Source organism: Calypte anna, chromosome 2, assembly GCF_003957555.1.
Source record: "Calypte anna isolate BGI_N300 chromosome 2, bCalAnn1_v1.p, whole genome shotgun sequence".
In the NCBI taxonomy this organism is placed as follows: domain Eukaryota; kingdom Metazoa; phylum Chordata; class Aves; order Apodiformes; family Trochilidae; genus Calypte; species Calypte anna.
Window position 1 is genome coordinate 45558257 of NC_044245.1, and position 17948 is coordinate 45576204.

Consider the following 17948-nt stretch of genomic DNA (forward strand, 5'->3'; position numbering starts at 1 on the left):
GAAGGAGATACTGAAGTTTCACTGCTTCAGAGCACAATGTTCAGCATGAGTTGTTAAAACCGGATTAATACTGATGTGCATTAGGCTCCATCATGCCCTGGCTGTGCAGCCATCCTACCTTGCACACCATTTGTTGGCATTTAAGTACCATCTTTCCACCTTCAGGCAGGCAGGTCCTTTCCTACCTGTCAGGACATGGGAAATAACAGTCCTAAATTTAATGTATTTCTAGGTTTAATATACACCAAGAAAAAAACAAAAACAAACCAGGAAGATTTACATGGATAATGTGACTGTATTTATTAATCCCAATGACAGTTGATGTCACATCTGTAAATGCTTTATCCTGAAAGATAAAGTGCAAGTATGTTGCTTTAGAGTGGAAAAGATGATTGGTGTATATTTGCTGCACAAATTGAACAAATGAGTAATTCCAAAAACTAAAGTAGCAGTAATCCTGCTGTATGGGTGTTCAGAAAAATAACTGCACAAATTCTTAAAGAAAAGCAAGGGCATTTGAACAGGAGACTCTATCTAACACACTAGATGTCATTTCCAGCAATGCACTTTTTCTGCTCCTCAGAGCCAAGCAGGAAGGTGCAGTCACCCACTGTAGTGTAACGAGGCAACCAGGTGCCACTAATTGCCAGGTAGTGGGCAGGAGCTTGTGTCAAGCCCACCTGTGCCTAATTAGGGTGGGCCCCCACTGCGCATGAGCAGGACCAGGGGGCCAATAAAAGGCCTTTTATTGGTTGCCTTGTTACACTACAACCCACCTCAGGAGAGGTTTAAGTTCCAGCAGTTCGAATGCAGCATTGTACTTAAGCTTCAGTATCAATTCCAGTCACCATGCAGTCAATCTGCAAACTAGTGTGACTTTTGGAATTTTGTTTCAAATCAGTAATGCTGTCTTGAAGAAAGATTAGGGTGTTCAGGGGGAGTTTTTTGTGTGTGTAGTGTGGTTGTTTTTTTTTAAAATTTGTGTTCTAAAGCGTTTCCCCAATGCGTGAACAACAAAAGACCCGTCAGCTGTTCAGAAAACAATATTTCATTTATTGTAAACTTCCTGGAACAATAAACACCTTATTCAGAAGTACAATAAACTGGCGCTATTTCTTGAAGATGCTGAACTCTCTTCCCAGAACTGTACCTGAAATATTCAGGAAAGATCTGAAGCCATGGAATAATGAGGTGCTATGCCCACCTTCCTCCCTGTCCCCTGCCAGGCCCCACCAGTAGAGAAGGGGCAGTTAATTTTTACTTGTGTTTCCCACCTAATAGCTCTAAATATTCACCTGCTATCTCACAAACTGGAATTTAGCCATTTGCATTTAGAGACCTCCAGAGGAAAGGAGTAAGAAATGAAAGAAATCATGAGGCAAATTCAGCTTTGGATCAAGAAAACAGTTTATTTTATAGAACAATTAGTTTAATGACTATAAAAATCTATAGCCTCTTGCTTAAAGAAGTGAATGTAGCAATTAAACAGGAGGGAACAAGAGTTTGCTTTTAACTGGGTATTTGTTGTTTATTCCAAAACTGCAACGGAGTCATAGGCCTGGACCTCCCCCTGCCTATATATATATATATATATATATATGTAGTTCATGTCTGCTACATCAGAACCATGGAAATAACAGTTCTCTGGCAATGACTAAGAACATCTGCACTTCCACCACTTCCAACTTTTTGCATTCAAGCACACAGCAGGTGCCCAGTATAAAGAGCAGGGACTGAGAGCACATTGCCCACAAGGGAAAGGAGTCAGCTCCTTCTTCACTGAGACTTTAAGGTATAAGCAGCTTTTTTCATCAGCACTGCGTTATGTACCCGCAGTCCTCTGCATTCATGAAGCTGCAGAAAACCAGCTCTGCCTCACAAACTGGGGATCTGCTCCCAGCCTTGGACACATTCCTTCTCTAGTAACAAACCATCCCAAACCATCAACCTCGATAGCCTCTTTCTACAGCAGAGGGAAAGAATCTCATTTACAGCTTTACCCACACTTCCTGGGGAATAGAAATGTGTAGGACTGGCTGGTAGTCCTGCAGTTGGATGTCAGAGAAAAAGTTTTCCTATTACAGACCCTACCTAAGATGCCTTGTTGATAACTTACACTAATAAACTTGCACAACTTTATACAAACTCTTAATGATGTTAAAAAACACTGTACAAAACCACCTTAAGGCACAAAAAGTGAAACAGAAATGCAGCCCACTTGAAGTCTCAAAGCAGCCAATTCAAGAGAAACTGGCCTTGTGATAAGTACATAGTTCATTTATACATTTTAAGCTTCATTGTCATACATTAACACCAGTAAATACAGAACAAAATGTATGCTGCTCAGCATCTCCTCTTCTTCACCAGTACCAGTCCCCATCTGAGACACAACCTGTGGTTACAAATAGGAACTGAAACATCTTACAGGTCCCTCAAATTATTTGCTTTGAATAACCATGAGCTATTACACATTCAGGTATGCAGATATGGCAACATGAACTTGTTTTGTAAGGGTGGGAGGATAAGAACATGCTTTGCTCAACTTCATTGAAGTGAAGAAGTATGGATGTGAAAGAAAGTGGGAGAAAAATCAATCTTGCAGAAAGGAATTTAGTAAGGTATGTCTGTCCTCCCTCAAGCAAGGTGTCTTGGGCAAATGATTGAACAGTGAAAGAAAGATGCCCACGAAGAGTACTGTCGTGCTTAAAAACTCTGAAAGACAACAGCATCATAGGAAGGGTCAGCAAACACGCAGTAATGCTGCTGCCACCCATCTCCAGGGATGCCCAGTAACAGCTGCTCTGTTGTCTCCAAGACACTTGTTTAGCTTGGGCAGCCAGAGCTACCAGAGAAACATTTCACATGGTAGCTTCTCAGCAGGAGTCTGCAAGTCACTGCCTATAGGAGGGAAAAAACAGCCAGTGACTAATTTCTCCACAGTACAAAAGGCATTACAAAATCAAACACATCCAAAGTCCATTATGAGTACAAGTGGAAGTTTTCTAATACAAAATTCTTCAAGGAGTAAGAAGTCCTGTCAATGTGAAATTCCACAGGGGAATTCAGCTGATAGAACAGCTTAATTTAGGAGCAATTTTTCTCATGGGATTTAAAATGAAGGACCAGACCACTGGCAATGAAGCTGTATGCAAAAACCACTCATTACTCCAGTGTCACACTGCTGATTTTCAGTTTTCTTCTTTCCTGGCACTTTTTCTCCCACCCTTGCAGCAATGCTAATCATATCAGACCAGTACTGCTCTTTTTATTAATAAGCCATTTACCTTCTGCATGAAGGAAGAAATTAAATATTAGCACAGAACACTGAACTCCCGGGCATTAAGAAGAGTAAGATCATTCTTGGTACATTAGAAATTAGCAAAGTGTGTAGACACATGTTAAAAAAGGAAAAACTAGCTTAAGAGTTTCTAGTCATTATTTTATAGCAAGAAAACTTTTGTAAAGGCTTATTATAAAGGAACAGCATAAGGAAACCAAATAAATAGTAGAATAGTTAACAGTATGCAATATAATAATAGCACTAAACTTCAGTTACATAAAAAACTTTGGAATGGCATCAATAGGATAAGGTTTCTTAGAAAACTAGGACTCAGTCCAAAATCCTCAGGCCTGTACAATGCAAAACCCAGTCAGTCAATTTTGATGCCCAGTTAGTCCCAGCTTTGTCCTCTTAAGGGACGGTGTCCATTGAGAACTACGACCCATCCATACAGCTCCCTAATCCCAGTCTGCCCCCTGACACACATCCTGTTTTTCCAAGTGTCTAAGGGAGAGTGGTTGAGAGGCATGAGGTACGAGCTCTGCTTCGTTGTTTCAGAAGCAGTGGTCTCTCTTTCCTCATCTGATAGCTTTATTGAACAAGGTTATGCAATTCAGCCTAAGGATGCTGCTTTCTTCCTCAGAGCAGTGGTTAGAGGAACAGAAAGAAGGCAGAAATGACCTCATGCTCCCAGTAAAACCCCAGCTGGGTTCTGAGGAAAGGGTGGAATCACGGGCTGATTTATCACTAGCTGGACAAACTGTCTGATCTAACACGGTGAAGTCACTGGAAAGAACTTCATTAACTTCAGCAGAACTACCTCAGACCCTCTCCTCTCATTCTTTTTTCCATTCATCAACCCTGTGCAGTCACAGTGAGCTGGATTCTGTTAGCACATCTCAGCCAACACCAGAGGGGAATGATCTTTGCTTGCTATCAAGAGTGACTGGCTCAAGCAAACTCATCACTCTCTGGAGCATGATTTTTCTGTGCTCGCAAAGCAGGATTTTGCTGGATTTCCAAATGCAAGAAATATCACCACTGTGACCTGGAATTGTTCCCCAGAACAGATTTCTTTACCTGTGGGACATGTGCCTCTTTTCCTAGTGAAGCACAGCTCACTGTCTGGCTACACACCAGATGAGTCTGAGTCTTTGACTTGGCGTAAACAAAGACATATATACACAGTATAACTTTGAAATCTCTAAGTCAAACCAGCTGAACAAATCCTCCTCACATACAATTTTTAGATCAGTAGATACAGTTCAACTGAAGTCAAGTGCTAAAAGGTGTCTCAGGAACACCCAGCATTGTATATTTGCATTAAATGCCAAAACATATCCTAAAATACTCCTCTTGACATCTGTCACTTGAAATACTTACAATGTCACTTTCTCCAGAACACTGGAACAATTAACAAAAACTCTATCAAGCAACAACAAAACAAACCCAGAAATAAAAATGATGAAAAAAGTAAGCTTCTATCTTCATTAAATTCCTGTCAGCCACTTGAAATCTTGTTACCTGTTCCGTGAAATTAAGAACTTGGCACATTTTCCTTGGATGCCATTTATCAACACTTTCTTTTATCTAGAACATTTATTGCATATCAGAAATTCTCTTGGCTAGGATATTTTTGTTTAGTAGAAAACACTGCCTTCCAGATGCAGCTATGTAGCTCCACATGGTTCAGTAAATGAATTCTCCTGGTATTTCTTGCAGCAATGGTTCCTCAAATTTAAATCGTTTGGAAATGGCTTTCTGCTCAGTTACTTTCTCTTTTTCTGACTGCCTACATTGTCCCAGTGTATATGATGCCACTACAATTAGTTCTTCTGTCACTATTGATTCTTCCTCTTCAGTCTTCTCAGCATCCACTGATTTTTCAGAGGCAGAATCTGCATCTTCCTGGGTGACATCACTGCTCTCCCCTCCTGTACTCTTATTCCAGGCCCTGCAAGCAGGATTTTCACTTTGTTCTAACCATGGATGTTGAAGACATTCTTCAGCAGTTGCCCGGTCCCTGTAGAGGAAGAAAAGTGTTAAAATAAATATCCAAGTGGATTTGAAAGCCAGTACCTTGCAAAAGATATACACAGAGATTATTTCAAAGATATGACTGTATTAAAGACAGGCTGACAGAACTTTTTACAGAGTGTTGATACCTATCTTTTAGCAAAAAAGGCAAACAGCAGTCTAAGGAGGTGAACTGCTAACATTTAAATTAAAGGAGTTCATAGATCCTTGAATATCCATTTACCCTCCCCTGTTGCCAACAGAGTTTATACAGATTTTTTTTAATATATAGGAAAATGACACAGTCCTTGCATTCTTAAAATATTCCCATGGACAAGCAGCAGGCAATTTCAAGAGATGACATGCCCCATGAAGAACTGGTGAAGTTCCACAGAAAACACCTCTTCTATTTTGAGAGCAGGAATTTCCAACATGCTGCCCAATGAGAAAAGCAGACTAATGACCCAGAAAGGAGTAAGGTACTCTACCAACTCAAACATAAGACTCTCAAAGCACAGTTCAGCCAAAAGGCATTAGCTAAGTAACTGCAAGGAAAGTCAGTGTACTGTAGCAGATGCTACAATTCATATACAGCTTTATGAAATCAATTTGAATTTTAATTACTAAAACCTGCACATTCAGAATAAAGACTGATTGGAGGGAAATGGTGGAATTCTCTTTGAAAAGAGAAAAATACATGCAGAGTAACAGCACAATGAAATATGAATAAACAAAGTGGCCTTATATGTTAAAATGCCAGCATTGCTGCACTTAAAACCAAACAAGTCTGACATATTAGCACATTCATGTGTGTATTTTACTTACTCAGGTTTCTTAACCAGCAAAGTTTTGATGAAATCCACAGCAGACTCTGATACGAGGTCGAAGTCTTCTCCAGAGTAACTTACATTCATCTGAGATATATTTAAGAAAGTTTCCTGTTTATCATCTCCTAAGAAAGGTGATATCCCTGTTAGCATAACATATGCCAGTACTCCAATGCTCCTAAATTAAAACATAGAAAAACAGTTTTTAGTTATTTTGTTTAGCGTTTGTTTTGGCTTTGTCTTTTTTTTTTTTTTTAAACCTTTTTGGTAAAGTAAGTTATGACAACTATGACTTTGCTCAACTTACCACATGTCAGTTGCTGTACTGATTGGATCATAACTCAGAATTTCAGGAGCTATTCAGGGGAAAAAACAAGTATTTTTTTGGTTACATGCAGATATAATACTGTAGTTACATAATGCAAGAATGGGCGTATGATAAAATTTAAGTGAGATAAGCCATTTGAAGCATGACAGTCTTTTGAAATCAAGATGTTGCTATTCCAGTTATTGAATGATTACTGTAATTAATTGGGTTTAAGTAAAAAAAGAAATATTTTCCATTTATTGTCATCTTCAGAAGCCAGAACAGCCTCTTTGTCAATTAAGGAAGTTGTAGACAGATTTCTTATGGAAAAATCCGAAATGTCCAACATTCCATATTCCAGTACTGAAACCCATACCCATAAAGATACACCATATAACTTGAAGATATTTCCAAATACATTTTGAAGGCCGGGAAGGATTTTGAGATATATATATATATACACACACATACACATATACATATATGTATATATATTTATATATAATTTTTTAAAACACAAAAATGGATACAAACACAGTAACTACACAGCCAGTCTGGCATTCACCAAATCGAGGCATTTTCTCTTTTTACTCCCCGAAAACCTGGGTAATATATCACTCCTATAGCAACAACTCACCTACATATTCTGGAGTTCCCATAATTTCTCTTAGTTCCTCACTGCTCTTCATTATTCTGGAAAGGCCAAAATCTACTATCTTAATGTCTCCCAGAGGAGCCTTACTGGTTAGGAGAATATTTTGGGGCTGAAAAACAAAAGAAGGAGACTGTCAGGACCATCCAAATCTAGCATCTATGAGACAACATATCACATTATTACTTTAAATAATGAGTAACAACAATGCATTCAATAACAAGTATGATACCCACAAATATTCCTTTATTTATGTTTCCTCAAGGTGAACTTGAAGAGACATGCAGGCTAAAAGGAGTGGCAGGATTCTGTTTATAACTAAGAATCAGACATTTACCTTTATTAGTTTAGATTGCATACAAAACACATATGCCAATTGCTATGATTTAACAATAGCCTATTTGTACCTCTACTCCTTCATGTCCTCCTTTTAACACCCCTCCTTGCTTCCTTCAAATAGATCGTGTAAAATATATCCTGTTGAAGGGTGTCCAAAACCACCTGATCATGTTAAAAAACCTGAATACATAAAACAATTCTGACTACACCTTTTTAAAAAAGTCTGTTGCAACCAACCTCGATCTTGTTCCAATTGTATTACAGAACACTAACTGAAGAAGAGTTTCAAAAATACAGCAGCCTGAAAAACAGGTTTTTAACAGCATCACCTTTGGATAAACTTGTTTGCTCTGACGTTGCTAGATTCTGGCTGTCATCCTTGAAAGCAACTTTGTGGTCATTAAGAAGTTCCTTACCATCTATTATAAAAGCTGGCTCAGTTGAAAAATAGTATGAAAACTAACTTTAAACAACAGGTTGAGATTTTTTTAGTAACTGAAGCATATTCTTGCCAAAAGAAAAGGTGTGACTCTCCCTACCCTTCAACTGGATTAGCACAAACATTTATGTTTTTCTCTAATCACTGATCCCATTCCCTCCTCATCCCCTGTTCAATCACAAAGACATGCTTTCACATGAATAGCCTTGCTTTGGAAGAGAAATAAAACTCTGCAAGAGCGTTTCTAAAACATTCTGCCAGTTCTGTTTGCAGGACCTAAATGTAGTCAGGCTCTTTCATTCCTGCAAGGTTAAACTGTAGTATTTCAAATTAACTCCATGATGTTGTCAATCTTGTTTCTGTTTGTAAATCCCTGTATTAAGAACAGTTTATTTTTTTTCCTTACACACTGCATCTGGTGGCTATACAAAGGCTTTTGGAGCTCCACATTACCATATGCTTTATAGTTCACATTTGTTATGCTGTATTTGTATTAGAAAAGCAAACATCCAAAAAAGCTGACCATGCCTCCCTAATTAGCCTCTCAGATGTTCTTTCCAGTGGAAAATTTGGTTACTTTCTGAAGAGGCAAATAGAAAGCATGAGAAAAGCATTTGTTCCCAATATTTAAACGAGTAAAAGTTTTTAATACAAATGCTTCATGAAGCCTTTAAGCCCTGTATTATAATATTTAAGTAGATCATGTAGTTGCCAGAAGAAGTTTTAGTTTCTTTTTTAAAAACCAATCTTATTACTCAAAACAATCCTATGCAGAAAAACCCCCACCTGTTTATAGTATGAACTGAGTCATAACCATAATCAATTTGTAATGAAATACCAGCTGTTTTCTTCTTTTAAGGAATCATCATGGGGTTCATGTGATGTGACAGTCTAAACACCAGCATGAAACGCTGTAGAGAAGTTACAGCTTTGAATTTACCATACTTTTCAGCTCAACGCAATTACTCAAACTTAAGCAAACTAAGACAATTTTCTCACATCTGTAATTCTGTTTGTTTTGTTTTTCCTCTGCTATAATACACCTCGGTTTGCCAGGGACCAAATGGTCCAACAAAGGCAAGAGAGATGCAGGCCTGAGGCTCTCCTGGTAGCCAGTCTGAACAGGGCCTTTCACTCTTACAGTCAAGAAGTTATGAAATGGCTGATGAAAACTGTCAATTGACAACTTTTAAAAATCTCCCCCTCTGCTGCAGGAAGGCTTAAATGTTCCAATTTACAACCTCTTATGTTGTGAGCTAAAAGGAAATCCTTGGTAAATGGACAATCTGAATGGATGTACTTTACTACAAGATTGTTATGTGCACAGAAACCACATGATATGGCCACACGAGTCCAGCCCAGCGCCACAGTTAGCACAACCAGAGACAACAGGTACCTTGGGCAAGATTATATAAACTTGTGTTCTCCAGGCATACTCTCAACAGCAACTTTGGCTTTAGGAATTAAGAGATGTTGCTTATACCTCTATCATCATGGTAATATTTAACAACAGTGAAATGCATCATTTAGCACTGCAAAAGTTAACCAGTCTTACTTTTTTCACTTAAATAGGAGTGTCACCTGGAGAACGTAGCTTTCCTGTCAGTGTCCTGTCAGTACAAATACCAGACTAAGGCAAAGACCTAGACTCATCTGTAAACTTACGCTGCAAGTAGCTCAAGTTGTTTGCAATAAGTGCACTTTAAAATACGATACCCTCCCAACCTGACCTTGCATAAGGCTTTGGGGTCTTGTAAGCTCACTATATAACAGCAAAATCCATATGTTGCAAATTTGCCATTATTCCTGAAGTTTATATAAGTCTCTGGCCCTAACATTTCGTATATCTTCAGTTGGTTTCAGGAAGAGTGTGACTAAAAGCACATAATAAAGATTGTATTTTAAAATTAATCAGTGCCATACCTTAGCCTGCAACAGTAACGAAATAAAAAAAGTCAGATCTATCTACAGAATAATGGGCAGAAACAGGAAACAGACTATACATTATCTTATGTATATCTATTGCTGTATTGTGTGTAAAGATGCTAAACTAGGATTATCAGTTTGTCCTAAAGAAAAGTTATAAGGACTCCTGTATCTTTAGGAAATTGAAAAAGCAGAATTTGCTTGGGGGTTCTGGTTTTGTTTCGTGGTTTCATGGTGTTTTGTTTTTTTGTTTTTTTGTTTTTTTTTGTTTTTTTTTTTTTTTTTTTTTGGTTTTTTTTTGTTTTGTTTTTGTTTTTTGGTGGATCAATAGAACCAGAAAAAAATACAAGAATGACAAAAAGAGCAGACATATTAGATTGGCTTCACACTTTATTCACCAAATAATAAATTAAAGTCCTATAAATTAAGAAATAAGGCTATAATCGAAACAATTTGTGTAGAACCTGGACAGTCTATACTGTCTACTAACAAACTGCTTAGCTCCAGTGGCTGTAAAGGTTTGAACTCCTGCCTAAACTGTTCTTTTGCTTTGAAAAAATAGTATTTTAAAATTTTTACTCTTTTCTTGGTTCCCTGGTAGTTCCTTTAGACAAGAAATACTACACTGCTATTAATACTACACTTCTATGTAATAAGCATTCCACCTTAACCCACCTGGAAAACTCAGATGAGAAAATGCATGTCATGTTCTTGTATCCTGCCACTTCTTTTGTAATTGCAATAGTTTGCTTTTTGCATATTGGTGAAAAATAACACTCAAACAAATTTCAAATAATGATTTTTTTAGTTGTTCTCACCAAACACATCATCTTGAAAATAGTACAGAAGAAAAGAATAGTTTTCTGTTGGATAACCAGAATAACACATACCATAGGAGAGTGCTGCTTGGAGCAGTCATTCTCCCAGACCCCAGGGCTATGAGAGGCTCTTTATCTCTGCTGTAGACAAGAGGCAACAAGTCCTCCCTCAGCCCCCACACCTTTTAAAATTCTCTTCCATTCCCAACTACTTCAAGCTTTTACCAAACAGCAATTCAAGATCAAGTCAAACAACAAATGAAAACACAGAGCAAGGAGTCTTTCCTTACTCTGCACCTTTTATGCACCATTAGGAGGAGATAAAAGGCTCCTGACTACCATCTATGCACACCCTGCAAATTAAATACCATCAACACAATACTGTCAAGTGAAACTTAATTTGCACACAGTAGCATTATATTTGCTCTTTCTCCAAGTCAAAACTGGATTATACAATTGTATTTTGCTATTTAAACGAAGCCCTCTTTCAACCACCCTTCAGGAGAACCATGCTCTTGGAAAGAAACGATCAGGTGGCAAACTTTCTAAGCCACATCAAACACCACATTTTTTTTCTGCAGTGTTTAGTCTCATAGGAAAACTCTTGCATCTCTTAAGGGAGCAGAAAAAAGCTAAGGCAAGCTAGCTGCCAGTACCACAAATAGATTAAATTTGTAATATATATTTACAGCGAGCAGCTGACAATCACACAGTGACCACCATTTTGACTTAAAATTCTTCTGGGCATAGAGCCTGATTTTTTTGAAAGTGTGACATACGGAAAATTGGATGGACCTTTCCAAAGGTGTTTTTACTGGACAAATGAAAGGGAATCCCTTAGAGACCCAAAGATGTGACTAATAGGCCAAAGAAAACATTTCACCAGGAATTTGTAAACTTTTTGATACAAACACCTTGTTTAACAGCAGTACATTTAGCAGCAGCCTTCCAAATGTCACCCCAAAAAACCAAGTACTTAGTAAATTCCATTGTAAACCAGCACAAGCCCTGGGATACAACAGAAGATGTTCTGACACCAGCAAGTTCCTAAAAATGCAGTGAAAACCAGCACCCAACCTCAGTTTTTTATTTCCTTGAAAATCCTTTTTAAGAAGTCGTGCAAGGCACGTGGGTTGATCAATCTTTGCAAATCATGGGTTTTAATCCTACAATTCCCATCATCTTTATTTGCCAATATTCTGACGACTTCCCTAAACCTTATTTTGCTAACAACTGAGTCTTCTACATTGTGAAAGAAATCACACTACAGTTAGAATTTCTCTTACGATCCACTTTTCAATAGCACTGTAGTAGCATATTAAAATTTTGTAACTGAAATTTTCCTTCTGATCAGCTGGAAAGTTTCAAAGTTCAGAAAAAGCTTATTTAAAAAACAGCTACCTGTCCTCTAGCTGCGACCCCATTAATTTTTTTCATGAGGTACTGTAGTGAAGTAAGGCACAATGCCTTTCTGATTACAGATACCCAGCTGATAGTGCTCATAACACTACAACTGTAATTACAAACATTTGAATACAAACTGTCTACAAAAGGTGTGTTTTGATTTTACACACTTTGCTTCAAGGAAATTCAGTGGCCAGCCATAGCAGACACTGAGTATCTTATATAAGTGTACTGGAACTTTAAGGAAGTCTAACATTTTCTAACTATATGTTTAGTCCTGAACACTTATTCTGACATCACTTGCTAAAAATTTCCATATTTTACCACAATTATTAATATTCTGTGTGTATGACTAAATGAATGGGTTGCAGAAAGTTTGAAAAGATTCCTCAGATAATTTGAATAAATGGTTGGAAAACCAGGCAGGTGACATGTTTGTGTGTGCAAATATTACTCATCATCTGCTTTAGCTGATGAATAGTTCATGATGTGCTAGGTTATGTATTAAATATGCACTGCTTGATACTGGAATCTACTGGTAGCTTTGTAATACTGCCAAAATGCAATTAAGTATAAGGATTGCAAGCAACTGAATAGAACAAACATACAACAGCTTATTACATACTTCATAAATATGGGAATTGGACATGTAAAAAAGAATTAAAAATCTTTAATGCAAGATACTTTATTACAAAGCAAAGCAGTTTTAGCAGTAGCTCAAAATAATACAAAATTGCATCTTTCCATATGAGTGTGTGAATGGAAGCTAAACAACATTAGCTGCAGATTGCTGCCTATGGGAGAAGATAGTTTTCTGGATCCCTGTGAAAAATCCCTTCTTAACCTTAAGCAATACTTTGGATTTCATATGATGGCAACTGTACTGTACTTTTCCCTTAATTTGGGAAAACTTTTTCAGTAAGAAAGAAAATATTTAGCACAGTAAATCAGGGTAATTTATACACCAGTAGGTGTATAAATCCTGGTCATCTGTTTGGCAGTAAATGATAAACATTTAAATAAGTTTTACAGTCAATTGAAATACTGAAGTGTTAGGAATGCAATATACTGTTTATCAGTCTTGTATGAAGACTTCATACTGAAACATTACACTATCACTGTATCTGCAACCTTTCTGCTTCATTAAAATTCAAGTCAAAGCAAAAAAACAAACCATTTTTCAGTGGCCATGTAACACCTAGACATTTTTATTGGGAGTGGAACATCTCCCTTATGAGGAAAGGCTGAGGGAGCTGGGTCTCTTTAGTTTGGAGAAAAGGAGACTGAGGGGTGACCTCATCAATGTTTTCAAATATGTAAGGGGTGAGTGTCAGGGAGATGGAGTTAGGCTCTTCTCAGTAGTGACCAGTGATAGGACAAGGGGTAATGGGTGTAAATTGGAGCATAGGAGGTTCAAGTTGAATATTCGAAAAAATTTTTTTACTGTAAGGGTGACAGAGCCCTGGAACAGGCTGCCTAGGGGGGTCGTGGAGTCTCCTTCACTGGAGACATTCAAAACCCGTCTGGACACGTTCCTGCACGATGTACTCTAGGTGGCCCTGCTCTGGCAGGGGGGGTTGGACTAGATGATCTTTCGAGGTCCCTTCCAACCCCTAGGATTCTGTGATTCTGTGTGTGTGTGAGTCAGGTCTTGCTTGAAGCACTCATTCACAATTTAAAGGTGCAATACAAACCCACTGTTGAATTAACTGCATTTTCCTTAATCGAATGGAAGGTTTTATTTGACGTAATCAGAGGAAAAAAAAAACCAATTTGCAACCTCGGCGCCTAATGCATCCCAAAGGCTGAGTTTTATCACTTGAGGAGGAACTTGATAAAAATAATGTTAATGACAAATTTGCATTAGTTTGGCATAAGACCAATAAGGAAGTCAGCAGATAACAAATTAATGAGAAAAAGAACTAGCAGGAATCTTACCTTTAAGTCAAGATGAACCACATTGTTTCTGTGCAAGAATGAAACTCCTTCTAAGATCTGCTTCATAAGTCGTTTAACATCTTTCTCCTTGAAGGCTTCCTCTCTTTCAGCCACACACTGGTCAAAGATCTCACCTCCAGCAGCACTATCAAACAACATGAACTTCATTATTCAAAGACTACGTTATAGCATCCATACTGTTCTACTTGCACTATTTTATTTAGCATAAGCAAGATGAGTAGACAGTAGCATCCAATAGCAATATTTTCAGTTATTAAACATCTGGCAAGCTTGTAGAGCCTAGGAAGACTTCTCAGTAGTATGGTAGCTTTGGGGAGAAGCAAAGATCTTATTCATAGAGAACACGACTACCACAGACATTTTGGGGACTATTTTGGAAGCACTACCATGTTTTAAGATGAATGCCACATTTGTTTAAGGGCAGTTTTATATAAATATGTGCCTTCTGTCATTCCTATGAAACTACATGGAAATTTGGCCAAGGTAAGCCTTAACAAACACAAAACAAAACAGCTCCACCTCCAATCCTCCTCAAAACACTTTGCACATACTCAAAAGACTAAATGTAAAGTCTGTAATTCAGCTGTTTGTGAAGTCTGCTATACAGAGATGCATTGTTTCTAAGTTGCTTTAATCTAATAATACTTCAGCTTGCTTTCCTATCTTTTGTTTATACATGTATGTATATATGTGTGTAAATAAATAACAAAGTAACAAAGTATAAAAATAACTGGAGATGAGTGGTTTGGTTTTTTTAAGTACTCTTTAAGTACTCTTGAACAAGATACATGGGTAGTATCTCTGTTAGCCATGTCTCTGGAGATGGAAAATTATTTCACAACCTAGCCATGACATATCCATTGTAAAATATGCAAAGCAGAGGCTCCATCTTAAAACAAGAATGGACATAAGAACACATTTAGAATGGAGTGACTTTGCATATGGATTGCTGAACTACTATGATGAAACTGACACACAACTTGTTCTGTATGAAATTCTATAATTATCATTAGTGAAAAATGGTGAACCCTGAGGGCATCTTCTCCAGTTACCCCAAACAGTGACATACCAAACATGACTGCACAAACATTACCCCACCGATGCATAGCCATCTATTGTGCCTTTGCTTGCCCTTTTCCTGATAAATTAATTAGCTAGGCAATCGAGAAGACAGACAGGCATATTCAATGTGGATACAGCAGCAAATGGGAGGTCTGCAAAAATGACGCATTTGGATCACATACCCCTAGAAAAAGAACACTTAAATACACTCATATTTTCATCACGCCTACACTAATTTTATCGCTAAGCCCTAGTACCATAAATTGCCTCATGGTTTATAAGAAAGTTTTTTGCTTTTTCAGATATTCTCATTACTGTTAGTTAAGTTCTCACTGCAGATTGTCTTCCAAGAAAAAAATAATCTAAAAAAAGTTTACGTCTTAACTTTAAGAGTTTTATATTTCTGTTCTCTGTGCTGGGGAACTGGTACACCCATACAATTTGTTTTTTTAAACTAGGATTTTTTTTTTACAAAGAAAAGTCCACTAAATATTTTTTCAGTCTGTTTCAAAGATGATAGAGCTCAAGAACAAAATGAGGACAAAGGACTATTAATCTGGCTACTTCCTCTAGAAAATTTCCATACATCTGATACCATCACATCTTTTTCAGCACATTTTTATTTAATTCAGGGAAAAGGTGGTATTTCAACTTTGAAAAGGATTCAGATATTAATGACATTTTTTAAATGGACACAGGTTAGTGTATGCTAATATTCCAAAACAAATGCCTTTAAAAAGCAACATCAATTGGATCACCACACAAGGATAGAAAAGCCTCTGACTGTAATCAATAAATTAAAACTTCTCCTTTAAGAATGCCATGATAGGTTACTTGGACAGGCAATTAAATGATTTGTAGCAGTGAATTATACTGAACATAAGATCAACTACCAAAATTACCAAGACAATACATTTTACAGCAGCAGCCCTATTTATTTGGCCTATTTATTTGCCCAGTCCAGGCAATAAAATATGAGGCAAACAATATCCCATCACTGAAAAAGACAGCATCACCAGATGAGCAGAAAGCACTCAAAACAGAAGTTTTTTTTTTTAAGGTATTTAAGGAGCTCCCAGTACTTCTGAAGATGCCTAGGTTCTGCAGCATTTTAAAGAGTGAGATAAGCAAATACAGCCCCTACTCATACACACCCACTTCATGAATTATGAAGACAGCCATTCCCAACTACCATAGACAAAGATACACAGGCTTTACAAAAAAGCTTAACATGGAAAGGTGGTTTCATATTTTTATCAACTCTGATATTTAAGATGCATATAGAACAATGTCTTCCACACAATTTATTCTATCGGATTGTATTGTACTCTACTGTTTTCTAATTTTTCTTCTTGAGCAACTTTGTCTAGATGAGAGGCATCCCTGCCCATAGCAGGGAGGTATGAGAAGATGACCTCCAAAAGGTCCCTTCCAACCTAAGCCATTCTATAAAAAAATTACCACATTCAAACGAGTAACTAGCAAACCTTTACAAGAACAGGGGTAAATTTGTTACTGTAAGACTATACCATTGTATAGTCTGATTGCTGGACTTGTGAACTTGTTGCTGGAGAGTGAACTTAAGAACACATTTTTCATTAAACTGCATGTTTTCTAATGGTCTTTATGGAACAACAACTTTGCAAACCATCAGGCACCTCCCCCCAGCTCCACAGAAAATGTTCCTTAGGGATAAAAGTGAAGAATTGTCCTTAGGACAAGAAAGTCTTTAGGAAAACAAGCCATCTTACTCTGAAAAAAATAGGGAAATATTTAAAAGCAGAATGTTTTGAAATACAATGTTACTTAGAATGCAATGCATTATTTCTCTAGTATACAATCTCCTAGCTAGATATTAAAGAAACCAACAAGCAAGATGTAAAAATTGTTTCTGAACTTAAAAGTTATGTCAACCAGAGCTGATTAGCTGTTTTGTTTATGAAAGTATTGTTGTACTGCTACTTCTCTACAGTTTCAAAGTGAAATCCAACTGCTCTTTGTCAGTGAAAAGCATGCTATCATTTTACTACTGCTTATCAGCATAAGTGTGCTAAAAGTAATTTAGAAAGTCTGAACCATGAAACTTGGTTACAATTATGTTGACTTTGAATTCAATGGAGATTGCTTATCTTCCTTCAAACAAATCTTAATGTGCTGTATGGAATTCAGCATCCAACTTTTCAAGTGCACTTACAAAACACTAACACAGTAATTTAGCATATCATTAGCAAAAGACTGTACAAATCTTTTTCAGTGCATCTGAAAACATTAAATATACCCCCTGAAAAAGTCAGAAGTACAGACTCTCAAAGTACAGGTAAGTAGGAAAGTTCCTAGAATACACTTGATTTTAAACACGGAGTGAGACCATATACAGCCTGCAAGGGACAAAAATTTACTTCCAAAAATTTACTCAGCTTTGTCAAAAGCTTTCTTGAAAGGGTTATCTTTGGAAGAATAATGGAAACTCCTACGCTTTTCATACACAGTGCTTATATTACAAGATTGCACCAAAGTGGTTGTAACACACTCAGCAAAGCTTCACATTCACTAGTGCTGAGTTGTAGCTTCCTTTCTTTGGCTAGGCTCCCCATTAGTAAGCAAGCAAATGAATTTCTTAAAAATTTTTTCCAGAGTAAGGATATCATGGCATATGCATGTCCCCAATACCCAAGACAACTCCCAATCCCTATTTGACAAGAGGGAAGAGAAACATCCAAATGCATTAAGTTGTAGATAAAGTTTCTTTTAAGTTCTTGGTTTTCAGAGAAACACTTTTTTTTTTTCCCTTAGCCTTTCCCATCAGGCAGCCCAAGAACTGAATAAAACACAAACAAAAGGCAACTAACATAATTTAATAAGTTTAGAGGAAAACTTTTTTAAGAACTCCAGTCTTGATTTGAGACTACCATCTGGAAA

The 17948-nt window shown here is 37.2% G+C and overlaps 1 protein-coding gene across 1 annotated transcript in view; it reads right to left on the minus strand.

Moving 5' to 3' along the window:
• Positions 1-1037: 1037 nt before the first annotated feature.
• Positions 1038-17948, minus strand: part of STK17A (serine/threonine kinase 17a) — a 28049-nt gene continuing 11138 nt past the window's right edge. The window contains exons 3-7 of the mRNA XM_030445677.1: positions 13947-14091; positions 7068-7194; positions 6431-6479; positions 6122-6301; positions 1038-5303 (exon numbers count right to left, since the gene is read on the minus strand). Of these exons, the coding sequence (XP_030301537.1) occupies positions 4970-5303; positions 6122-6301; positions 6431-6479; positions 7068-7194; positions 13947-14091 (835 nt within the window). The 3' untranslated portion in view covers positions 1038-4969. The remainder of the gene's footprint in view (positions 5304-6121; positions 6302-6430; positions 6480-7067; positions 7195-13946; positions 14092-17948) is intronic.